General features: G+C 38.0%; 3 protein-coding genes across 4 annotated transcripts in view; 2 read left to right on the forward strand and 1 right to left on the reverse strand.

The window, feature by feature from the left end:
* LOC137030168 (C-type mannose receptor 2-like) overlaps window positions 1-26,980 on the forward strand; it is a 51,927-nt gene that overhangs the window by 24,508 nt on the left and 439 nt on the right. Inside the window, exon 3 of one of the 2 annotated variants that reach the window (XM_067400330.1) lies at window positions 26,558-26,893. The exons of the other annotated variant lie outside the window; for it this stretch is intronic. Coding sequence (XP_067256431.1) covers window positions 26,558-26,893 — 336 coding nt within the window. The remainder of the gene's footprint in view (window positions 1-26,557; window positions 26,894-26,980) is intronic. 2 annotated transcript variants of the gene reach the window in all.
* LOC137031227 (uncharacterized) lies at window positions 4,091-8,313 on the forward strand. Its single transcript, XM_067402025.1, has 7 exons — window positions 4,091-4,166; window positions 4,276-4,461; window positions 4,555-4,692; window positions 4,786-4,911; window positions 5,693-5,760; window positions 5,952-5,995; window positions 8,114-8,313. The coding sequence occupies exons 1-7, from the start codon at window positions 4,091-4,093 to the stop codon at window positions 8,163-8,165; spliced, it is 690 nt and encodes a 229-aa protein (XP_067258126.1). The 3' UTR covers window positions 8,166-8,313.
* Window positions 12,880-23,407, reverse strand: LOC137030166 (uncharacterized). Its single transcript, XM_067400327.1, has 14 exons — window positions 22,201-23,407; window positions 21,833-21,934; window positions 21,271-21,642; window positions 20,996-21,094; window positions 19,593-19,825; window positions 18,939-19,117; window positions 18,725-18,818; window positions 18,288-18,632; window positions 18,080-18,197; window positions 17,440-17,531; window positions 15,669-15,783; window positions 15,043-15,315; window positions 14,738-14,911; window positions 12,880-14,647 (listed from the first exon to the last, which is right to left on the reverse strand). The coding sequence occupies exons 1-14, from the start codon at window positions 22,424-22,426 to the stop codon at window positions 14,457-14,459; spliced, it is 2,613 nt and encodes an 870-aa protein (XP_067256428.1). The 5' UTR covers window positions 22,427-23,407; the 3' UTR covers window positions 12,880-14,456.

The following is a 26,980-nucleotide window of genomic DNA, read 5'->3' on the forward strand; positions in this document are numbered from 1 at the left end:
ATGATTGTTTCTTAAGTCATCATTTTGCAAAAGTGAAATTGAGAAAAGGGGGGAAATATGGCAAATATCCATTGATGATGTAACCGAAAAACAAGAAAAATGAACGTCTTGTTTCAGTTTTTCATTTTTGCATTTACATTGTATGGTCTGAAAACTGAATTGTGAAGCGTTATACGGACCGAAGAAGTCTCAAATTCCAGTCAGTTAGGTCTGTTCACTACAGAAACTGAAAGTAAAAACTGACTGAGCTTTTGGCATCTGTCACTGCATTAACAGTGCATATTCTCTTAATATTTCTCTCGCGGCCCATAGTAAGAAAAAAATTGTATTTTTCGTGACTCGAGAAGTATTTCATGTTAAACAAGTTGTTCTTTAAATGAGGAGTATGCTAACTAATATTTTATTGTCCTCGCAGCGCATCGGCTATGTGATGATGCGCTATGATATCACGGGGCAATTGAATTGCAATATTAATTTAACAATAAAAGTAGCATGATAATAAGAAAAATAATTTAATAGCCCTGCATGTCCATCCGCTATATGCCACTGTGAAGGGATAAACGGCGTTTGGGAATGGCATCAAAGCAATGAAGTGTTTTATCCAAATCCACATGGACCGTTCAGTGTTCACTACTGCAATGTCCGAATCTCTCCTGTCTCGTGATGTTTGTCATGTTTTCAGTCGGCGCAAGCAAGAAACGTTTACAAGACTGTGGACTAGCTTTGACTCTCTGAACAGTGGCCCCACAGCCGAATTTTTCAACACGGTCTCACCCCTCATCGTCACATATCGACGTTTGGTCATTGCCCCCTAGCGTCGACATCCGAAGCAAAGGGTACCCCTTTTGCGTCGCTTTTCAACGTCGATGGCCGTCCTATACACTTCAATGTAAATCCCTTATCTTCGGATTCTGACGATTGGGGGGGGGGGTCAACCAACGAATTTCTCGCGTGTGTTGGAAATTTTCGGTTTTCGTGGTCATAATGACAAATAACTTGGCTAGATGTAGGCATTATCTTGCGATAGAAAATACAGCAGGTTTTAGGCTACAGAGGATAGACTTTTAACGGATCAGACCCTCAACGTCGGATTTTGACGCATGCAGGGGGTCAACATAGATTTGCGCTCTTTATAAAAAAAAAAAAGCGATTTGCCCGGTATATTTGTTAATGTATATTTGTGTGTATAATTACTTCGACCGGACCTAACTGTTGTGTAAAATGATAATAATAATAATAATAATAATAATAATAATAATAATAATTGTTCTTGCATCTGTACCTTGCGTCACGTTGGCCAATCAACTACTTCAGCAGTAAAACATCATTGCATGCGACGATCCCTAGCACCATTGCGTTTTTCGATTTCCATACGTAAGTATTGCACTTAATATAGAATTAGACATATTAGATATTTGCATATCAGAAACAATCAGCTCATGCCATAAAGCTGTTGTGTTTGGTAATATTTTAGCGCATTGAGATGGTGTTTTCCATACATTAACTAGACTGGCGGCCCGCCACATTTTGTCCCGCCACAGTCTCAAAGTAGGCCTGTCGCGATATTCAAATAACCGATTGATAATTGCGCTCTTTTAAACGGCAAAAATGCACCAATTAAGTTTTCGTGTATTATATTCAAACTCATCGGAAGCCATTCCATAGCTTCTGAATTATATAGTCACCTAGATTATTTATTTATTTATTTATTTTTGGGTCAGCTTATGATTATATATTTTTTATTCATTTGCTATTTTTCTCTATAATGGAGAAGTGTGTTCAGTGCATTCTGGATTGTGTTTAATAAATCAAAGAGTGACGTTTAGTACCACAAATACAGATGTATAGATACAGGCCCCCACTAATTATTCTAGAAATAAATAAATTTAACAAAGGCAACCTTTTGCTACATATTTTTAATAGTTGAAATGTATACTCTACATGTTTGACCACTGAACGATCATTTAGTCTACTATATGTTGTGTACGTGACTAAAGTGCCCCAAAAGCCTTGGGGCTTCCTTAGGGAAAAAAGCTTTAGGAGCTTCCACATGTAATGTTATATGCAATGACTGAAACCATTGACATAGACCTGTGTATTTTTGACAGTAATAAAGACCTTAGTCCAAGCCTAATAGTAGGGCAACAGAGAGTCCATTCACAGTTGGGTTGGTCTAAATGAATTTTATTTTGAATGTGCCTTTAGGCTATTTCTATTTGTTGTGGTTATATTTGTATGACAACCTGTTTGCCTTTAAAATGTGTTAAATTAAAATATCGTAACATATTAAAATATTGTAATAATCCTTGTGTGTGTGTGTGTGTGTGTGTGTATTGTACATTTCAGAATGACAAAGCCAAAATTCAGATGTTGCCCTGCTTGCCAGGTTGAGAACCAGGCGATTAGGAAGTTCTGCATCGCCTGCTATGCAAGCCTCAGCAAAAGTAAAAAGATTGAGGCCCTCAAAGATCGCCTGGATAATGAGTGGGGTCAGGGGGTCTGGAAAAATCGGAATGCAGCAAGAGTGGTTTCTTCTGCCCAAGTTGCAGTAAGTAAAAATACTCATGCTTCATGAATTGGATTGTAGTCAATATGAAGCTCAAAGCACATTACATTAACATCAATAATATCCTATGATCAAACTATCAACATTATCATTTCTAACTGTGTAGAACAATCTGGTGTGAATCAACCCATATTTCTGTTGCTTGAGATTCACAGAGTGCTGTTGGTAGGAATAGGAACAAAGAACATCGACATAGACCAAATTTGCTAAGTGGGAGCTGACCAGAACTGAAAGTGCCACAGAAAACTGAAACTTTCCTTGCCCTCATTACTTAGTGTTAGCTGCCATTTTGCTATTTGGTTCTTGTTGAATCAAATTTTCTCGTTTCTCCACCTAACGACAAAACTCACTGATTTCGAGGAACAGGAATATGGGTTGAATGACACTGGAAATTATGTCATCTTGTGACTGAATGTACAGTTTAAAAAAAATCAATGACACGTTATGCATGCATCCCACAGACCTTAGCTTATCCTAAAGCTGGCACACATACCATAAACAGGACAACATTTGGATGGATGTGAACTGTGTCCAAAATGACTCATGTTCTCTCAATTTGCTTATAACAGATACATTTAACATAGTCTATCCTATGAAACTGATGAGCTTTCTAATAGTGGTGACCCAAAGTTTCCTTGTAGCAGCATTCGTAAGAAAAGAGAGAGAATGGCATCAGTGTTGACAAAATAATATCCAGTTTGTAATTAAATTTCTATTCCCACTCACAATATGGTAAAATTGTAAATGGACTGCATATATAATATATATAGTGTTTTTTCACTCCTCTGAGCACTTAAAACACTTATGTATGCCTTATATTCACCCACACACTTATACACCAGTGGCTGCCATGCAAGGTGCCAACCTGCACACTTGGAGCAGTTTTGGGTTCAGTATCTTGCTCAAGGACATTTCAAAGGAGGCAGGCAGAGCTATACTCGAACCTGCAACCCTCCAGTTGCCGAACAGCACCAATAGAGAGAATCCCCTTTAGCAACTATGGTCCTTGCACAACAAGGGAATCTGACTGTCAATTCTGATTAGGGCCACCTCCAAATCTTGTTCTAAATAAGATCTGTTTATTTTTCAATGCAACCTTCATTTTAACCGTCATGTCAGAGCTCATTGCCAGCATGTTGATGGTTCATCAGCTTACAACCAGTCTGTTTCACTCTTTAATCTACACATTTTGTTCTATGACAGAAGTGGGTCAGCTTATGAATGTCATCAGATCACATTAACACTTGTGAACCACTCCTCTCAGTGTTTAGAAACTCAGATCAGTAAAGCGTTACCAGTCATTGCCTGACACTATGTGAATATTGATTTCATACAAATGTGATGTCACCTCGACAAAAAGTGATGTTGATGTGAATTGTGTAACCTTGATATTAATGCAATGTGAATTCTCTAAGTACTTTTGTTCATTTCAGGTGCAGAAACTGGCTGCCTTGGGCTATATGCCCATTTTATTTATAGGCAGAAAAAAAAAAAAATTCATGGATTGCTGATATAAGTGCTGGAATGGCACTGAGTGAGGACACAAGACCTTTTGTTGATGCCATGAAAAAGGCATATGAGTATTTACTTAAAAAGCAAGGTTAGGGTTATGCAGAACTCATTACTTTTTTAATTATATTTAAAAAAAAATACATATTTCTTTAATGTATACAGATTAAATTCATGTTAACTTGTTACCTTCTTAACAGGACCCCAGATGTCTCAGCCCCAGCCCCAACCTGACCAGCATATCCAACCGCATATCTCCACAACAGAGCCCCAGCCCCCAGAGTCTCCGGTCCACCATCAGCCGCAGATACAGCTCCAGGTCCAGCCCCAGCCCCAGCAAAGTCAGCCACGGACTGCCAGACCAAACCCCAACAAAAGAAACAAGGGTAAAGTAAACTTTCTTGCACCCTATCTCTTATGCAGAAGTAATTACGGTTAAGTTTATTTAAGTTGATGTTAATTTGGGACCTTCACAACAGAGCCCCAGCCCCCAGAGTCTCTGGTCCACCATCAGCCGCAGATACAGCTCCAGGTCCCGACCCAGCCACAGCCCCAGCCCCAGCCCCAGCAAATTCAGCCACAGACTGCCAAACCAAACCCCAACAAAAGAAAAAAGGGTAAAGTAAACTTTCTTGCACCCAATCTCTTATGCAGAAGTAATTACGGTTAAGTTTATTTAAGTTGATGTTAATTTGGGACCTTCACAACAGAGCCCCAGCCCCCAGAGTCTCCGGTCCACCATCAGCCGCAGATACAGCTCCAGGTCCCGACCCAGCCACAGCCCCAGCAAAGTCAGCCACAGACTGCCAAACCAAACCCCAACAAAAGAAAAAAGGGTAAAGTAAACTTTCTTATGCAGAATTAATTATGGTTTAAATAAACACTATGTAGTTTTTTATGTAAAACTAGTGGACTAGCTACCTAAAAGGCACACAAAAACACTTCCCAGAGCCTTATTGGCACTGCTAGATGAATCCAATTGGTGTTTGATGACATTATAGTCAGCAATGCCATGCTGTAAAGTTTTTTTATTTTATTTTCTGTTTTATACCCTTCACCCAGAAAAAAAGGGTAAAGTGAACTTTCTTAATTTTTTTTTTTGTAATTAGGCAAATACTTTTTTTCCTTAGATGAATTGGTTCTCTTTGATTTATATAATTTTGATTCAACAGTCAGGTCCAGTCAAATTATCTATTATATTCTGATTGTTCGAGAGATGGTCAGTGATGCTATTTGACTAAAGATGTTCCTAGATTTCCTCACTCTGACTGTTTGCGCTGGTGTTATATATCACTCTGCATTTTGCATTGAATTGAGCTACACCAATGTTCCATCAGTTTGAAGATGATAATTTTATCAACCTTCAGCCTCTTGGCTATGGCAGTACCACAGCTGTGTGGTTATCCAACCAACCTCTCTCTTATTTGTGCTATATTACAATGGCCAGTGTGATACACATACACTAGTTAATGTTAATTCTAGATTCTGTGAAACCATGCCTAGTATATAAGTTATGGGTTCCTATAAATGCACAAGGCCTTAGATCAAATGCAATACTTGTATTTATTGATTACCATTTGTTTTTTCAACAAAACCTTTTTGCCTTTGTCATTTCAGGGTGCCGAAAATGCATCAGGCAAAAAGTGTGGCAGTGGGACTCAATAATTGACAAAAGAATGACAGAGGTCAGATGTAGAACCATCATTATTATTAATGTTTCTTATATCCTCCTCATTGTAGAATATTACTTTATAGCCACGTCACCCAACCAGTGAATATAGCCAAGCGTGAACATCATTACTGTTTGAGTGGTTTTGTGAAATGGTAGCAGTAAGTACACAAATATAATTAAATGTGTTTGTGTGTGTTTCTGTAGGATAAGGCTGAAGTAAAGGTGCGCTGGATGCCTTGTTCCCAATGGTAAGTACTGACATACAGTACATATCCATTCATACTTGACTATAATGTTTCCTATCAGCCCTTTGTTTTTTTGTTTTTTTGGTATATGGATGTTTTAGGATAGAGTAGTATGTACACACAGTGGCTGCAAACTGGCTGCAGACAGTCTTAATCAGATCATTAGCCAATTAGAACATGGCGCATTTACATTTGTTCACATCAAGTGGCCTTTGTATCTGGATAACTGATCAGATTTTTGTTTACCGCACAATATTTAAATTAAGCGCATTTGAAAGGCAGACGCTTCAAATTGCTTTATAGCGTAAAACACATTTTACCTTAGCATCTATCAATGCAGTGCACACAGCACCGAATTTTTGTGATTTATTCCACAAAAGTACAATCGATCCAAAATAGAGAACTTCTACAAATTTAAGTGTCTACATTAATCTTGTCTGATGAAAAATAATATTTCATGGTTGCAGCACGCAAGCATTTGTATTGTTTGTGTAATATGTAACCGCAGAATCCGAACACTTTGTATTAAAATAAATAGCACATCACGTTAAAGAGCATTAATTAGAACTAAACAAGGGTAGGCTATACGACACCAGTTAAGAGTAAAGACGATACAAATAAAACAATGTCCTATTGCTTTCACTCACATAGGCTAAATTTAAATAATTTTTTTTAAATGAAAAAACACTTCCAGAGATGAAAAATAACAGGGTTGATCATGTTAAACAAGTCACATTATCCAGATTTAAAGTTATAGCGTGCAATATTGGGAGATTAATAAACTAAAAGCAATAAAAACACTCGCAATCACCTCGTTTAGATAATGTTTCACAATTAAAATGAAAAATGACACCAATGGTATCATGTAAGTCTAAATGAACTGTTTTAAAGTCAGATGTTTATTGTAAAGTTCAAAGATGTTTAATTTCTTGTCAAAACTGCGTCTGTCCATTATTTTCTGACAGCCACACGGAGAGATTGGGCGGGGATTTAAATGACGTCGCCCTCTGAATGTAGATTTGTTGGCTGGATCGCGTTTACATTACACTGAGATCCAATGTGTCCTCGACTACCTCCGAACCAGGACACATTGATCGGATAACATTCCGATCACAAACGTGTTTACACGTGTCTTTTCAATGCGTGTGTGGACAACATCCAGATACAGGTCGCATGTTAATGCCAAGTGTTAACGCAGCCTTAGATGAGAGCTTAAAGGTTTAGTTCACTTTCAAATTAAAATTTTCTGATAATTTACTCACCCCCATGTCATCCAAGATGTTCATGTCTTTCTTTCTTCGGTCAAAGAGAAATTAAGGTTTTTGAAGAAAATATTCCAGGATTTTTCTCTTTATAGTGGACTTCACTGAATATTGAATATGACAATTTAGTTCAAACTTTGACCTGTGGAGGGCAGAAATACACTTAGCAGTGTCTACAATGCTGGAATTCAAATTCAAAAAAAGAAGAAGAGAGCTAGTTCAAGATGAGCATTTATGGTTAAAACAGGATCACGTAGAACGCTTTGAAGCTGCACTGAAACTGTAATTTTGACCTTCAACCATTTGGAGGCCATTGAAGTCCACTATAAGGAGAAAAATCTTGGAATGTTTTCATCAAAAACCTTCATTTCTTTTCGACTGAAGAAAGAAAGACATCAACATCTTGGATGACATGGGGGTGAGTAAATTATCAGGAAATTTTAATTTGAAAGTGAACTAATCTTTTAACTTTGTAAAGCCTGTCCCCTAAACAGTAACACAATGTAAAAAACAACATGATGTGGACCTGGGTAACACTGTGCGTTGTCCATTGTGATGTGACGCGATGCATGTAATAACATGGGAGTCAATGAAAGCATACCAAGCGATGCATGATCAGGCTGCACTGAAAGTGCATGCGTGATCTTGCATCCACAGCATACTTGCTTGACTTTAAATCGGCCCTTAATGTTGACTGTATATTTGAAGTCCATGTAAAGAAATTGCAAAGGAAATTACCAATAAAGAGAAATTAGAAACAAAGATTTTATGAAAATGTACAGTATAAGCTGTGAATGTTGTAGACACAAATAGACTTATTCTCCTGATCTAATGTTTGATTTGCCTTACTTAATTACAGTGGCAAAGCCTGGGAGGACACATGGGAGCCGGCCAGCCAGTTCCCTTACTGAGCTTAGCACAGGACTCTTACAGCAGTGACCTGAAGTTTAAAAGAATATTTTAAAACAATTATACAAACACACACACAAACACACATGCTTAAAGGTATGTTTCAGTTAAATTTCCCTGTGGTTTTTACAGGTTCTTCTTCCTGAAATAGTAGAGAGAACTAATAATATTCTTTATATATTAAATTCATATTCAGTGTTCTATACCATTTCTAATTGTTTATATGTATTGATATGTATTGATTATTATCAAATTGTTACCTCTGAGCTGTCATTGCACTGAGCACGCCATAAACCACAAACCTGATAACTTTGACACACGAATTAGGACATTCAGTATACACATGCAATGTGTTGATTTTATAGTGTGTGTATGTGTTCAACTTATACTGTGTCTGATAGCTGTATATTTGCTCCTATTTGTTGTTTGTCTTTACTGTCTTTTAAATGGCACTAAATATGTCTCCACCTCAATTTGTTGGACTTGTGCAATGAAAAGTAAGATAATCTATTTCTGATTTTGGTTCTAATAAAACACTGTTCATTACTCCTTGAGAAATTGTCTATTCTCTCTGTTGTCAAACTATGTCTCAACATTAGGTTCACATATCAATAAATAGTGTTCCTATGGGTGTCAGAGGGTAAGGAATATGGAAGCTTGGATGAGACCCCATGCGTAATTACAGCTTGGAGCAAATATGCCCAAGACATCTGTTGGACCAGGACATGGACTCTGCCCAGTAAATTCCTGCTTGTCAACAAAGTTAAAGGTTTCTTTTAAAATTATCCATCGCTGCTATCCTGTTAAATCTTTTTTAGTTAAATTCAGAAAAGATATTGATGTATAAGGTACTTTATCTTTAACACACACACAGAGACTGTCTTTTGTATAACACCTGGTGTAATAGGTACTGCATCTCTTCATTTTGTGCACTGTACTGTTCTTTGTCTTTCATTCTCTCTCTCTCTCTCTCTCTCTCTCTCTCTCTCTCGTCGCTGTACAGCCTTGACCAACCTGAACACCTATGGGATGATGGTCATGCATGAATTCTCCACCATCTTCAAGCTGAAACTGCAGGACTACACTGCTGCCCTTAGCAATGTTTCCCAGTCTGTCACATGGCAGCAAGCAATGCACCCCAGCTTGGCAGTGCAGTGAGGAGGGACACACCCCAGACTGGCAATGGTGAGAGAAATGCACCCCAGCCTGTCATGGTGTGTGTGTGTATGTATGTGTTTTTTGTGTGCTCATGTGCAATTGTATCTATTTTGATTTGTAGTTGCAAACAGAGGAACAAGACAATGAAGAGGAAGACCTTTGCCATAGCAGTCCAAATGCCTAGTGTACCAAGCCTAGACCCAACCAGATTCTCCAGAACTGTCTGCCAGTAAACAGTGGTCTGGCTACCACCCTCAGAGGCCCATTGGTCCTGGAGCTGTATAACCACATCATGGAAGTTGGAGGTCTCAGGAACCCAGCAGTTAGAGAGGACGTGTTTTGCGCTGAAATAGCTAATGACAATTCTGCTGTAGCTTGGACTGAAAGCTGTGCTACATTGAGCATTTACCATTATTGTTATAACCAGATTGTAACCAGATTCAATGATAAAATAATTTAGTTTTTATACTTAACTTTTATTTATTTATTTATTTATTTATTTATTTTCTATCTCACCTGGTCCTTATTTGTGTTAATTCTAATCTCTATTTTTGTCTCTATTTTTATGAACTGGGACACTCTGAATACTCTTTAACCCCACTAAGTGATTGATTACCATTATTTATGACAATCATGGAAACTAACTGGATAGCTTTTTTATTTTCATAAAGTTTAAATATTTCATGATGTTAATGTGGTCATTCTTTCTGACTTTGTCTAATTTCTACATTAATTTTATTCACCGTTTTATGGAATGATAATAAAACATCTTTGAACCTAAAGTAACCTCAGTGATCTTTCTGTGTTGGTAACACACTACCATCTTAAAGGTCTTAAAAAGCTATTTTTTTCATCCCCATGTTAATTTATGTGTCACATGTTGATATTTATTTACAATAATAAGTGTAACTCTACCATTGTTAGTCACCGTCTGTCTCACCTTCCCCGGACTCCATTTCCCAGCATCCCTCTGGTTCCTCACCTCCGATCTCTCACCAATCACATGGGCCTGCAAGCCATCACCATTGTTAACACTCGTCAGCACACCCCTACATAAGCCCCATGTTCACTCCACCACATTGTCTGATCTCGTCAATGGAAAGTACTGTCTCATGTACATGGACTCCTTGCCTGTTACTCACCTGAGAATCCTGTATCCTCTCCCATTCGTCTTCCATCATCTGTTCTCCATTCCCTGTGGATCCTTCACCTACAAAGACATAATCTGTTACACTCCAGCTAAGTGACTGTTCCAAAGTGCTTGTTCATTCACTCACTTGCATTCTCCAGCTTCCATTGTCCGTGCCTCTGTTCTAAATAAACACCTTTTTTCACTTACCTGCCTGCCTCCGTCTGTGTCCCTGACAACCATGGCCTTTCTGACATGGGAATTGTGAACATTTAGGGGTCTAGGGTTAACATTTCTAACTTGCATACATCATAAGCAGGTACATTTTGGCATGTGACATCTATGTATCACCCAAAATAAATATGTGTAGACAAATTACAGCTGACGCATTCACAGACTCTTTAGCGCCCCCTAGAAATAATTTTTTTCTGATTTTTGGCTCTGCCTCCTGGCAACACAGAAGCACCAAGAGGCCTCAAATTTGTCATAGCACTTTGCTTTACCCCACACACCAATATATGTGTCACATGTTGATATTTGTTACAGTAAGTGGCGTAATTCTACCAATGCCTTTCTGACATGGGAATTGTGAACATTTAGGGGTCTAGGGTTAACATTTCTAACTTGCATACATCATAAGCAGGTACATTTTGGCATGTGACATCTATGTATCACCCAAAATAAATATGTGTAGACAAATTACAGCTGACGCATTCACAGACTCTTTAGCGCCCCCTAGAAATAATTTTTTTCTGATTTTTGGCTCTGCCTCCTGGCAACACAGAAGCACCAAGAGGCCTCAAATTTGTCATAGCACTTTGCTTTACCCCACACACCAATATATGTGTCACATGTTGATATTTGTTACAGTAAGTGGCGTAATTCTACCAATGCCTTTCTGACATGGGAATTGTGAACATTTAGGGGTCTAGGGTTAACATTTCTAACTTGCATACATCATAAGCAGGTACATTTTGGCATGTGACATCTATGTATCACCCAAAATAAATATGTGTAGACAAATTACAGCTGACGCATTCACAGACTCTGTAGCGCCCCCTAGAAATCATTTTTTTCTGATTTTTGGCTCTGCTTCTTTGTATCACACAAGCAGGTAAAGGTCTCAGATTTGGCATGTGACATCTATGTATGGCATAAAATATGGGAGCAAAGTCAAATTACAGCTTATACATTCTCAGACTCTGTAGCGCTCCCTAGAATTTGGCTCCGCCTCCCGGCAACACACAAGCAGCTAGAGGTCTCAAATTTGTCATGTGACATCTGTGTATCACACAAGTTAAATAAGTGAAGTCAAATTACAGCTTACATATTCACAGACTCTGTAGCGCCCCTAGAAAATCAAATTTTCTACATTTTGGCTCCGCCTCCTAGCAACACACAAGCAGCTAGAGGTCTCAAAATTGACAGACAAGATTGTTAACATCCCCTGTATCAAAATATGTGCCACATGCTGACATTTCATCAATTATCTGGCATGATGCTTACTGAGCCTTCTATGGCATATTTGCCTCCTTCAGTGCTACATTCCAAGGATGTCTTTGGGCTCAGACTTGACACAGCAAGTGAAGTCAGCGAAAGTGAATTGTATTTTGCAAATCACACCTTTATGCATCAAGTCAACTCAAAACAGGAATGTTTTAGAGTTTCTTGAATGATTTAATTATATTTGAGCATCAAAAGTCACAGCTATTGGGCGCCAAAACAATGTATTTCCATGCATCTCTGTGACCTCACACTTGACATAGCAAGTGAAATAAGTAAAAATGGATGTATTTCAGCACAATACACATCAACATATGAAGTCAACCCAAAATATGGATGTTTTAGTGGGTTTTGAATGATTTAAGGTATGTAAGAATATAAAATGACAATGTCCAAACAGCATATGTCCAAAGATTTCTGTTATGTCACACTTAGCATGGAAAATCAAATAAGTGAGATTGGGCATTTTTCACAATCACAATCATCAGATTATTAGGATAACTCAAAATATGGATATTTTAGTGGGTTTTGAGTGATTATAGAACTATGTTTATCAAAAATCATAGTCGTTGAGTACCAAAATTGTACATTTCCAAGGATCTCTGCTGCTGCCACAGAAGGTCAAATGTGTTAAACTGGACATATTTCTGGACAACACACAAAGTATCAAGTAAACTATTTAAGGAATATTGAACTATTAGAAACATTTGTGACATTGCAGTTATTTTAGCACAATACACATCAATGGATCAAGACACCTGAAAATGTGGATGAGTCAGTGGTGTTATGAATGTTTTATTCACAGCACACAACAATCAAGATAATCAAAATATGGGTGTTTTAATGATTTGTGAATTATTTATTAATACACATTTACATAAACTCCACTGTAATATTGATATTTTCATAGTCTTTGACTGCTTTAACTGGGAGGTTCTCCAATACACATGAGACACAAAGGAAACTATACAGAGCAGCACTACACAAGGCATTACATTTCAGATATTCATAATAATAAGTTTATAAAAGAAGTTCAATTAAAACCCCCATGGGATTTTTTTTCAAATTCTAAACAAAGCTTTTCATGTTTACAAATGAAAGCTAAATGACAAATGAAGCTCATTACTATGGTTCTTACTTATGTTATGCTTAGGTATGTTACTTTATCACCCAGAGAAATTAAATACCATTTTTTTCTGATAGGCTGACAGGTGTGTAAATTACGTATAAAGGGACACCTATGAAGAAGATCTGGTCAAAAACGTTGAGCGCATTGAGCCTGGACTGCATAATGAATGTGTGGACCTGCACATATACAGGAGCGATCAGGTCGACATTGTGGAGAGAAGTATGAGGAGGAGGCACTGATAGTGGGGGAGAGATACAGAAGGGGGGAGGGGGTAAGACAGATATTACTGAGTATATACACAGCAAGCAAGCTGTAGGTATGACTGAAAGGGAAGTGAGTGTTTTACACTGATGTCTCTGGTACAACATTACTATTGTAGTCTGACAGACAGCAAGAGTCTATGGTTTACCAGGGTGTCTCAAAAAGGCTGTACAGCAGAGAGAGAATTAGACTATGATCGTTGTTTGTGGCTAATGTCAACAATAAAAGGCATGGTTAGATGAGAATATTTCCAACCTAAGTAGATTGACAAGCATAGAGAAACTGAGTCTCTTGGCAGTAAAGCTGTGGTAGAATTAAGTACCCTTTATGTTGTATGTACGCATTTGGCTGATGCTTTTATCCAAAGGGACTTACCTTCATCAATTACTTCAAGGCCAGTCTCCCCTTAAGCAACTTAAGGTTTAGTGCCTTGCTTAAGGGCACAATAGTGGCAGCCGAAATTTGAACCCACAACTGTCATTGCATTGGCACAAGATACCAAATAACTAATATCTATCAACACAGCATGACATACCAACCACAGATGCGGGTTAGAGGTATACTGGGCTTAAAAGAATTTGACTGAGATGGCTTATCTGTGCTAAAAGCCATGTGAGTTGAACCTTGGAGAAAAAAAAAAGTCAAAATGTCTTTTTCTGGAAATCATGGACACTGGACTAAAGAGGACAGACCATACAACTTCTTCTAAGTGCTCACTTAAAGAGACTGCATTTAAGGATGTGCATTACACACTGTCAGCTTGAACATCTGGAAAGGATTCCATCCAGAAATCTTCATTTCAGTGAAGGCCTTAATTATTACTGGAAAAGACCAGCAAAATTATTAAAAACAAAAATGTTATCTAAACAATGATCTAAACACATTGGATGTTGCACTCTTCTTTATTCCCAATCTTATTTTATGACGTAGCACTGCACTAAGCATTTTACAGCATGTTGTACTCTGATTTTGTATGTGACAAACTGAATTGTGAATTTCAACATAAAGAGCTCAGGTGCTACAATGACCTTCTTGCCAATCTATGAATTTCTTTAACAAAGACTTGGAGAAAATGACAAGACACTTGAAAGTTGGTCATCTTACACCTTCTGTTTAATCTTCTGAAAGTTCAGAGTCACTATGGTATTCCTCTGAATCACTTTCAAAGTTCACTTCTGTTCCAGTCAGAACTTGTATATAACAGTTCTTTGCGTGCTTTCGTATTCTGTTGATGGCTTGTGTTTTCTTCATGGTTAAGCTCTGTAGACCTTGGATTCCCTCTGTACTCAGGCCCCACATCTCACCTTATATACAGGAAGAAACAACATTATTGCAGACTTTCAGAAACATAATGGTAAATATAATGCATGTGAAGTATAACTTTAAATACATACTTGATGTCCCACTGCAAAGCTGGGATGACATCTCCTTCAGGGTGTCTGCACGGGTGCAAAGAGTTGTCCAATGTTTTTCCATCTCAGCAATGAGAATACTCTTCTCCTCCTCAATTCTCCTTACTGCCATCACCATGTCAAATGCCTTCCTTTTTGTCCTTAGATCTACAGAGTCTGGAATACATAAATCAGCTGATTTAAAAATTAGTATTTAAAAGTTCTTAGATTATCTGAGCAAACATCAATAAAAGATTTTGTGCTACTATGTGACTTATTTCACATCGTCAATAGACTTGTGTACATACCACCGTGTGGAAGCTGCCATGGCCAAATGATGTCATCTGAAAGAATAGTGTCCAAGTCCAGGTTTTCTGCATTAGGTACCATGGAGTTATATTGATCCACCACAGAATTTAAAAGTTTCTTTTCCTCTCTGATCTTTCTGCGTATCCGGGCACGACCTTTGCAGCCATCATTGTCTTTATAAAGACGTTGCGACCTCCTTTTAATACTGGTCACCAGCTCCTCAATTCGTCTGGCCACAGCAGCAACATTAGCATCATTCGGGGATGTTGTTGCTGATGGGAAGAGAAGTAGGAAATATGCTTCTTAATACAGTATAATTTCTGGTATATGGGCCAGTGAGCCTAAAAATCTTTTCTGTAACTGAGTGGCTACCCTACTGGATAATGCTTTGTACCCTACAGGTTGAAGGCTATGTGCATTTGCAACAAACAATAAAAAAGCTTGATGAGAAATTCAAAGGGTTGAAGATGCTAAAATAAGCTTGCGTCTATGACAACACAAAACTAGACTGAAATAACTTTATCTTTGTTTCCCATCAGGTGACACATAGTTTGTACATTAGTGTGTCAATTATAATTAAACGACCATAAAAATGATGCATTAAGCATCAAAATGCATATTATACCTTCTGCCCACTCATTGACATCAGTGATCCAGACCTCCAGTTGATCATCTGTGACTGCCATTTCAGTTTTCATGGCCTCCATATTATGCAACTCTCTTTGCAGGGCTATTGTGGCCTTCAAACACAAACAACAAATGACAATGAAGCAGAGACAGACAAGGGTAATGCCTAGAGCTGTGTATTAATAAGGAATTTAAAGTTATCTTCACTATCAGAAAACAACATACAGCACTCATTTAACATACTGTACATATATTCACAAATACAGGGACTATAATTATATGGCAATTTCATGGAAAGTGGACTTTTTGTCACATTCACAATGTCAATAAAATGCCATGGTATCTGTATGATAATGACTATACCAGGGTTTGTGAAAAATATTCTAACAATACTATGCTTGCTCATGTTCAGTCACATCCATAACCTGTAATTGTCCCTATATGGTATGCAATGATGTGTGTGTGTGTGTGTGTGTGTGTGTGTGTGTGTGTGTGTGTGTGTGTGTGTGTGTGTGTGTGTGTGTGTGTGTGCTTTTGTTTATATTACATTGTGGGGACCAAATGTCCCCATGATGTAATATAAACCTGAGTTCACCTACATCGTGGGGACCAGCCAGCGGTCCCCACAATGTAAATGGGTTTATAAATCATATAGAATGAGTTTTTGTGAAAAAGTAAAAGTTTGCACAGTTTCCTGTGAGGGTTAGGTTTAGGGGTAGGGGCAGGGTAGGGGGATAGAATGTACAGTTTGTTCAGTGTAAAATGCATTGAAGTCTATGGAAAGTCCCCACAATTCACAAAAACAAACATGCGTGTGTGTGTGTGTGTGTGTGTGTGTGTATTTTTGGATGCAGTATTTCAGTTACAGAAAATTGAAAATTTTCTAGAGGAAAAAAATCTCTCAACTAATGCTGTAAACTACACATGAGAGTCAGTTGGTACTACTATACTATAGTATTAAAGGTTAAAATGAACTTATTTATATACAAACACTTAAATTACACTCAATTGTTTTTTTTAAATAATAAATAAAGTTAAGAATTACATAATCTTATTTCTACTTCAATTAATTTTTTAGTTTTTAAATATAAACATTTAAATCGCGGCTGTCATATCCGATTTATTCAAACATGCATTAAATACTGAAGAACATTAAAATGAATATGTAACGGTGCATAGCTATATTTATCAGAATGTTGCTTTCTAGAGTACACTTTTCTAGCTGACTAATGAGTTTGTGGTCAAGTTTTTCTGAGGTAAATGTGACGTTACATTACATTGATTACAAGTCTTTCCGCGGATACGGATTTCAGTAAGTTGTACTGTATATTTTAACATACCTTCAGATGTTCATGTTTATTTCACTGTAACTGGTATTAAAGTGGAGATCACATGCTTCTCTTTAACCGAGGTGCTAAAGCGATCCGTCACGTCACATTAAACAGCGCCAAAACGATATTTATTTTTGAATCTCATAATAAGATGGACGTCATTTGAAATCTGAGACTGTGCTTCATATCGCAGATTATTGCGATTTATTGGATGGGAGGAGCTACATATTTTGCTCATCCATCAACTGAAAACAGACTAGACTAATCGATTCTTGGGATTAAAGAATAGTTTACCCAGCCCTAATATATATATATGTACACACACACACATACTGAAAAATATATCAGCTAAAAAAAAGTCACTACATATAGTTTAGTGTGATGCCACTATATTTTACAAAACACATGTTGCTTTATATATTGCATAAGTGATTTTACCTTTTGATATCGGCGGGCAAGTGTGGAAGCCAAGTTGTTAAACTTTTGCTGATTCCAGCGCATGGCCATGACTGTGAGCATGTCTGTGCGTACTGCAAACAGAACAAAACACTTTATCACTCTTCTTCACAGTAGCGGTAAGAGAAAAACAGTGCACACTTTTTGGGTACCACATACTTTTCAGAAACAATACCCTGCTGTCTTGTGCCATTTAATTGCTGTCCAAGGAAAGGGTTAGTTGGGTAGTGGCACAGGATAGTGGGGAAGTAGCATGGAACAGTGACACAGGACATTACGCAAAAGGCATAGAGCACTGTAGCAGGACAGTAGGTACAGTATGGTAACAACCAACAACAGCACAGTATTTGCTCCAACTGACTCTCCTTATGATTTTCACTTCAAATAAAAATACGATGAAGGTATTGTAATCGATCCACCCATCTGTCTTAAAGATTATACATTCTAAATCTGCTTTGATTGTTCAGATGTTCAGAGTCAGCATGTACCTCATCATCAGGATCAAAATGTACAGTAGTTTGAACACTTCTCATAGCAGTGTGAGAAAGGCGAAGAATTGCAGTCCCTTGCAGATATTTCTTGTATCACTTTATCAAACTAGTGCAGTGTGTGGTTACCTTACCTGCTTTTGCCATGTGTTTTGTGGTAACAGCAATTCTCGATAGGAAGGCGTTGCATTGCTCCACCTCCTCCCCGAGAGTCAAACCAGCCCCCTCCTGGTACGCCCCACTCCATTTTACCTTCAAATAAAAAATAAAATAAATAAATCTAAGTGGCAACAATCTTATGTTTAGGTAAAGAAAATCACATGGACAGTCACATTTTCTTACCTCACATTTGAAGTCGTGGGCTTTGGCATGGAACACTGACAGAAATGGTTTCATTGAGAGCAGATCCTGAAGCTCAGGGCATCTCTCACTCACCCTCTGGAGGTAAGGCCAGTACTTGCATGCAACATCCATAGCAAAGAATTTCACCGGCTTACAAGCCATTTTTTTTTGGAGGTACAAAGGGTAAGCAAAAACCTCCCCCCTGAACATATTAAGGGCACAAAGAAGAACACCATGCCGACAAACGGCAAGTTCTAGGCCCTCCTCATCTACTTTGCTGGAGGACTTCTGTGACGTTTCTCGTGCTGCTGACCACTGTCCCCCACAGACACCTCTTCCAGAGACCTAAAATATGGATGATGTTTAACAGTCCAATCAAACTCCTATGTAGGACATGGTATTTTACATGTAAATATAGTGATGTTGTGCAAGTTTACATGGCTGGTCGAGGAATGGACATAGTCTACAAATCTTGCTACATCATCGTCCTTAGCTATGAAGACACCATTAAAGATTGCTTGTTCCTCTGATCTAGATAACGAGACACATATTGCCTTTTAATATTCATATGATTTTCATTATGATTTTCAGCAAAGTTACTTTCAAAATGATGAACTGTCAATCTAAACACTGTATTTTTTTTTTAAGTACCTTGCTGCACTCTTGAATCTATAGTGCTTACGGTTTCCATCAACAGAGACCGCAAGCATGTTTGGGGTGCATGCTGGGCAGTTAAAGTGGTCTTCCCGGATGATTTTGTCCACTTCAAATCGGACAGCCTCCCACTCCAAAAAGCTTTTTCTGAAGCTGTCTGCTATGACCTTTCCAGTCTGTTTCAAAAGAGTACAGTAAAAGAGTACAGTAAAACAGATGATAAAATTAAAGGCTACTCTACATTGAAATAAGATGCTCTAAAATGGATAAACATTGGGATGTGTGTACTACTTTCATGACCTATGATAATAAACTATGAAAAGTACCTAAATTGAAGAACCTGACAGTCTACATCTCTAGCCAAAGAAAAGTTTCCAAATGAACATTTCTGTGATCAGCAAATGATATTGGGGAAAACAGATAAATTCCAAATCTTAGAAGAATGGAGTTAATGCTGTGGTCTTCAGAAGGACCCCTTTTTTCATAAAACACTCACACTACAAACTACACGACAGCATGAGTTGCTAGCTGTTTATACATCTGTGACAAAGGGTCTGAATTTAATACATGAACTTTTCCCTAAACAGTGTAAATGTTCATGTGTACTTGACCTCATACTATAATTGTGAGATTATCACCACAAATACTTACACGGCCAAAGCGGACAGTTCGTTGATCTAGCATTCTAAGAAATGCTTGGCTGGACATCCCAGGTGCTGCCATCTTCAACTCCTCAAAGGAAAATAGGATGTCTGTAGCATACACTGTTGAAAATTGAGAAGTAGCAGGCCAGTAGTCATTATGGACCAGCTCATCCACTCCAGTACTCCATGTGGCCTGACATCCCTCACATTTCAACTCTGGCAAGTTGAGATCATATCGTCCTGGGAAAAGGAAAGAAATATATATGCACACTTAATTCTGACAATGAAGTGGGAACATTTGACTATCAGGAGGACACTAGCGAGGTTTCCATTAATCTTATTTGCATTTGATATTCGCATTAATGAAAATTCAGAATATGCACATCTTAGTTTGATTCCATCAACTGTGTAATGTGAATTAAAAATGGACATTAGACAAATCAACGGACGTGTTCTGACCATCTGTGGGATCAAAATGTCTCCAGGACAACATCTATGGATAGAAACATTGTAAATGTGCATATACTCTAATTAAACTGTTTCCATTCACTTTAATTGAAAAATTAAAATAAACTAGTTTCATCAGTAAAGTGCTCGTAGCCAGTTTTTTTTAATACAAATAGATGGAGAAAAAATAGAAATCGAAAAAATAAAAAGTAAAAAAATAAAAATAAAATATAAATAAAAAGTAAGTGCTAATATTACTGGGACAAGTGTTGACAAAATAGATATGTCTTTAGCAGTTTTTTGAAAGTTGCTAAAGATTCAGCTGCCTGGATAGAGCATGGCAGGTCATTCCACCAGCCAGGAGCAGACCAGTAGAAGGTCCGTGAGAGTGATTTTGTGCCCCTTTGGGATGGCACCACAAGGCACCGTTCAAGTGCAGAATGCAAACTTCTGGAGGGATTTACAAAGAATGATCCTAAAAAGACTAATTATCTTATCCATATATTATCTTTATCTATTATAGTTTCTTGGGGGATGGCCCACAATATTTGAGCATATATTTAATTGCTGTGACAATTTGGCTCCTAAGGATGTCTTGATACAATGTTGCAGTATCGCAAGACACTCATTATGACAGAGGCAAAGAAAAGTTGAATAATTTGTGTGCTCAATCCAAGGAAGCAAAGGAAGTACATCTTGTGCTTTTGTTCTTTTATGGACAAACTCTATATTATCTTTCCATCTTCACAGGTTACCTATCTATACATCCAAAAACAATTGGCTGGGAGGTAAATATACTTTTACTTTTTAATTCAAAACTTATTACATTTTTCATTTAAATAGGACAGTGAAGAGTGACAGAAAGTGAGAAGTTAGAGATATGGGGTGGGATCACCTCATCTGAGGGTGAAATTCGGCAGTTACTTGAGCAGAAGTGACATCCATCCCCAATGTTCTCCTTACCATTCATTGTAACCAGAGCAATGGGTTTTCCAGTGGTGACACTTAATCTCTGAGGACAGCTACATATTCTCTCTGGCATCTCCAAGGGTACAAGACGCACTTGAAAAAAAAAGAAGCATTTATGAGAATAGTTAGAGGATAGAAGACTAACATACGTATTTACTGTCAGCTTTTAAGACCAGATATTCTTCATGGCTTCATTGACTGATCAGAAATTATTTAGATTTTAGCATTTAGTTTTCCAGGTGATAACTGAAATTAAAACTACAACTTACCACACTGGGTAAGAACATTCTCCACAAAACAGGATGTCGGAGGCAATGGCTGAAAGAAGCCTTCTCTAATTGAGTCCCTGTTGTGGAAGACTTGAGCCTTGTGGATGCTGATGTCACAATGGGCACAGAGGAAGGGCTGTGGTCGACAGTCACAACAATGGATCATCGCTGGACTGGAGTAACATTTCTGGCAGACTGGACTTGCCACATGCTGCTTAGCCACCATGTTGTCCACCAACCGGGGCCTCACTTTCGCCCACCACCCTGAGACAAGACTTTTTCTCACTGACCAATCACTGGAGGCTTGTGCTGGTGTTTCTTTGTCATCTAAATCTTCACCCAGTGAGTGCTTTAGCTCTTGAAGGAAAGACTCTGTTAAAACAATGGACAGTATTAAAAAACAACAGGTTATTAAACAAAAGAGTATATCACTGAACAACAGTCATAACAGCAGTAATAACTGTGCTGTCTATCATACCAACACAAAAATATGGAATGTGTATTACATTCCTATTATTAATGAACATACTGTTTTACAGTGCAGGGACAATATAGGACATACCAGTGTTTATGTGAGAAAAGTCATTGGTCATTTCCACACTGGTTTCTGGAGCCCTGAAAAGGGAACCACCAGTCTTTCCGGTTTGTCTGTGGCTAAGACCTACTGTAGTAAAAAAAAACAAAAAACATCTTTTACAATTAGAAACAAATACATTACCATGACTGCCTTTTAAACATAATGACACAAAGTTTTAGCATTGATTTTCCTTATAGTATGTATAGTAAGTATGTTATATAATAATAATAATCATATATTTTCTGATTCAGACCCATGACTTGTGAAATGTTTATATATCATTCCAAAAGGTAAAAATAGATCTAGAGGTAAAATCTAGATCTTAATTAACATGAATGAAAAGTAAGTCTGACCTGCTTGCTTTCTGGAGAATCTTGGCCTCCCATAAATAATGTTTCCTCTGCTGTCCCTCTTAATCCACTTCACAGATGGCTGGCTGGTGGATCGCTGGATGGATGAAGCTGCCTCCTGTTGAGTGCTGATGACCTCATGCAGCCTTTTGAGTTCATCCATGTCTTCTGCCTGGTTGACAAGACTGTTGACCTCCTCCAAGAGCTGGTTCAGCTTAGGATCTGACATGGTGCACAAGAACAAACAAAAGTGCACAAGGACAAACACACCACTAAAAGGGGAGAGGAGGGAAGGGAAGGGAAGAGAGAGGAATGGAGAGAGAGAGAGAGAAAGCGAGAGAGAACAATACAAAAAAGAGAATGGAGAATAACAATACAAACGTGGCTCTTAAAAGTGCCTTTTGTAGTCAGCTGCTAATTATTATTTGATAAATTGTATTTGAGAACCTGTTGATAAAGAGAAAAATAAATCAGTATAGAATTGATAACTAAACTACACATTACAATATACTAACTAACACACACACTCATTACATCTGAAGATAGAGTATGGATTATATATGTTTACATGTTTATGTCTATAGGTTCTATGCAGACACTTTTATCCAAATTATGATTATAAATATGGCAGTAGACTGTGGCACGACTCATTAGCAACTAGGCTACTTAGTTGCAACAAAGAATATCATATTTAAAATCGGACATGCCTATCACACTATTTTAATTTTGTCACCAATAGTGCCTAACCCGTGGCTAACTTTTATCTATCAATGTGTAGCACCACGTGCACATTTCATTTGGTGCAGTGTTTCATGAGTGTTTCCAACTGGATTTTGTGAGACTGTGGTGGGTGGACATCGGTCCCTCTAGGGGGGTCAGGGGGCATGCCCCCCGTAGGAAAATTTTGTACATTTTAAATTTAAATGCATAAATCTGATGCATTCTGAGAGCAAAATGTAAGTGATTACATCAACGAAGAAATTTGTTCTCTTGTAAACAATTTTGTGCTCTAATAGTAATTTATTTATTTATTCGTGATGGTAGGGCACATTAGTCATGTACACAACATATAGTAGGCTAAATGATAGTTCATAAGTGGTCAAATTGGTTAATTTATTTCTAGAATAATTAGTGGGGGCCTGTATCTATACATCTGTATTTGTGGTACTAAACGTCACTCTTTGATTTATTAAACACAATCCAGAATGCACTGAACACACTTCTCCATTATAGAGAAAAATAGCAAATGAATAAAAAATATATAATCATAAGCTGACCCAAAAATAAATAAATAAATAAATAATCTAGGTGACTATATAATTCAGAAGCTATGGAATGGCTTCCGATGAGTTTGAATATAATACACGAAAACTTAATTGGTGCATTTTTGCCGTTTAAAAGAGCGCAATTATCAATCGGTTATTTGAATATCGCGACAGGCCTACTTTGAGACTGTGGCGGGACAAAATGTGGCGGGCCGCCAGTCTAGTTAATGTATGGAAAACACCATCTCAATGCGCTAAAATATTACCAAACACAACAGCTTTATGGCATGAGCTGATTGTTTCTGATATGCAAATATCTAATATGTCTAATTCTATATTAAGTGCAATACTTACGTATGGAAATCGAAAAACGCAATGGTGCTAGGGATCGTCGCATGCAATGATGTTTTACTGCTGAAGTAGTTGATTGGCCAACGTGACGCAAGGTACAGATGCAAGAACAATTAATAATAATAATAATAATAATAATAATAATAATAATAATAATAATAATAATAATATTATTATTATTATTATTATCATTTTACACAACAGTTAGGTCCGGTCGAAGTAATTATACACACAAATATACATTAACAAATATACCGGGCAAATCGCTTTTTTTTTTTATAAAGAGCGCAAATCTATGTTGACCCCCTGCATGCGTCAAAATCCGACGTTGAGGGTCTGATCCGTTAAAAGTCTATCCTCTGTAGCCTAAAACCTGCTGTATTTTTTATCGCAAGATAATGCCTACATCTAGCCAAGTTATTTGTCATTATGACCACGAAAACCGAAAATTTCCAACACACGCGAGAAATTCGTTGGTTGACCCCCCCCCCCCCGGCGTCAGAATCCGAAGATAAGGGATTTACATTGAAGTGTATAGGACGGCCATCGACGTTGAAAAGCGACGCAAAAGGGGTACCCTTTGCTTCGGATGTCGACGCTAGGGGGCAATGACCAAACGTCGATATGTGACGATGAGGGGTGAGACCGTGTTGAATTTTTATGACCATGGAAGGCGCGTGTGTGCATGCGCTGAACGCGTCTTTCCGCGCTCACGGGCGAAGGAGTATCTTAGAAAAACTTGACACGAGACGGAGGGGAACGTGGGAAATACCCGGGCCTTAACCGCTCCAAATTAGTGGAGCTGACGGATCTCATCGGGATCCGTCAGGGTGTTTGCTAGGGTGTTGTTATGTAGTTGCTAGGGTACTCTGAGTGGTTGTGAGGATTTTGCTATGTGGTTACTAAGATAATTACGGTGGTTGCTATGGTTTTGCTATGCAGTTGCTAAGGTACTTGGTGTTGTTGCTAAGGTGTTACTATGTGGTTGCTAGGGTACTTGGGGTGGTTGCTATGGTTTTGCTATGCGGTTGCTAAGGTACTTGGGGTTGTTGCTAAGGTGTTACTATGTGGTTGCTAGGGTACTTGGTGTGGTTGCTCTGCACTTGCTGGGGCACTTGTGGTTGCTAGGGCACTCCAAGTGGTTGCTAAGGTGTTGCTATGTTGTTGCTATGCAGTTGCTAAGGTACACTGAGTGGTTGCTAAGGTGTTGCTATGTGGTTGCTAAGGAATTATGGGTGGTTGCTATGGTGTCAATGTGGTTTCAAGGATATTCTGGGTAGTTGCTAGGGTTGTTGGTAGAGTACTCAGGGTGGTTGCTATGGTTTTACCATGCAGTACAGTGTTAATGATAGATAGATAGAGATAGATAGATACTAATTGCAGCTAATTAAGCATGCTGGGAACTAACAATCAATGGTGTCTCTAAATAAAACCACATAATTGAACTAATTATCTTAAAATAAATAGGTAGTCTTCTTTCCTCAATTTTATCAGCTTAATCAAAACTGCTTAAGTTTCCTTAAACAAGAGGAAAATGTGTCTCTCTTTGTTATTAGTGAATTTTTCTCAATATTTTCTACACAACAGCTTTCAGGATCTCAACACAAACCTGTAAAAATGTTATTCTTACTAGATGAACTTTAAGTGAACTCAAATAGACACATTCTCCATTACAACATAAAAAACAATCAGACTAGAAACAAGACAAACATTAACATTAATATTGATATTGAAGCAATATTTAATTGTATATATTATTAGTCTAGTGAACTTTTTACTGACATATTTCTAAGGACTAGATAACAAATATATTCAGCTGCAGTGAAACATCTTCATCTGTTTGATGTTTCTCTCACTCAGATCTTTGTGTCTGAATCGAGTATTAAAATGTTTAAGGAAACATATAAAGTTTCAATAAAATGATGACAAATGTTACTTAATGTTATATCAGCAATATCAGTTGACACGTGTTTCTGATGTTTCCACTGCTGCTCTTATTCACATCCAAACTGTTAAGTGTTTGATGATAAAAATGGGATGTTCTCATAACATTTAAGTGAGACAACTGTTACCAGGTGTGGTGCAGATCAAAGATGGTCCAAACAGAGTAGTTATTTAGAAGTAATTTAGAAAGATGAGAAAAAGGAAATATAACATTAAACAAAGGAAACAGGAGTGTCACCCAAATAAAAGAAATAAACAAAATAAACAGATCCTTACAGCTAAACTCTAAACTGACTAACAAAAGAAAATGTGAAAATAAAACCGAAATCTTCAGTGTATGCGACGCCCGAACTGAACTATCATAATCTACAAACAAAAATACAAGGGTGGTGCGACACTCACAAACCTAGGGTAACATAATACAAATGAACCTAACCGAAACCACAAGCAGAGAGCTCATGGCTATGTTCTCTAGTTAACCGGAGAAACAAATGGCAATAGCCCGAAACAACTGACCGCGTTGGAGCACGAGGTACGCTGGCCTGGCGCACCCCACACACGGTCAAATCGAGTCCTTAAATACAGCTGGCACATCAGCAGATGGGCAGGGCATCATGACATCAGAAATGATGATTGGCAGCAAGCACCGACCTACAGGTAGAGAGGAAATAGGAGGACAGAAGAGTGTAAAAGTGTACACAACACACGTGGAACGTAACAAAACCATAAAGCAGCATAAGAATAATGAACAAACTGATTCATGAATTTGTTTCCATTTGTTTTTCTTAAAGTGAACACAGGACTCGTCTTTGTCAATCAGATGAAGAATTGGAGAGAAGCTCAGAGTTACTGCAGACAGAATCACATTGATCTGGTCAGTGTGAGGAACCAGAATGAGAGTCAACAGCTTCAGAAGTTCATCAATGATAATCACATATCTGGTAATGTCTGGATCGGTCTGTTCAGAGACTCATGGCAGTGGTCAGATCAGAGTAACTCCTCATTCAGATACTGGAGGTCTGGTGAACCTAATAATTCTGGAGGAACTGAAAACTGTGCAGTGATGGATCCGAATGCTCAGGGACAATGGATAGACGCCTCTTGCAACAGAGAATTTCCTTTTGTGTGTCATGAAGGTGAGCAGATCCTCTCAAACACACACAATCCATCCATCACCTCCAGATATCTTAAAGTTCACACTACATGTCTGACATGACAAATTC

Source organism: Chanodichthys erythropterus, chromosome 11 (genome assembly GCF_024489055.1).
Source record: "Chanodichthys erythropterus isolate Z2021 chromosome 11, ASM2448905v1, whole genome shotgun sequence".
NCBI classification, from domain to species: Eukaryota; Metazoa; Chordata; class Actinopteri; order Cypriniformes; family Xenocyprididae; genus Chanodichthys; species Chanodichthys erythropterus.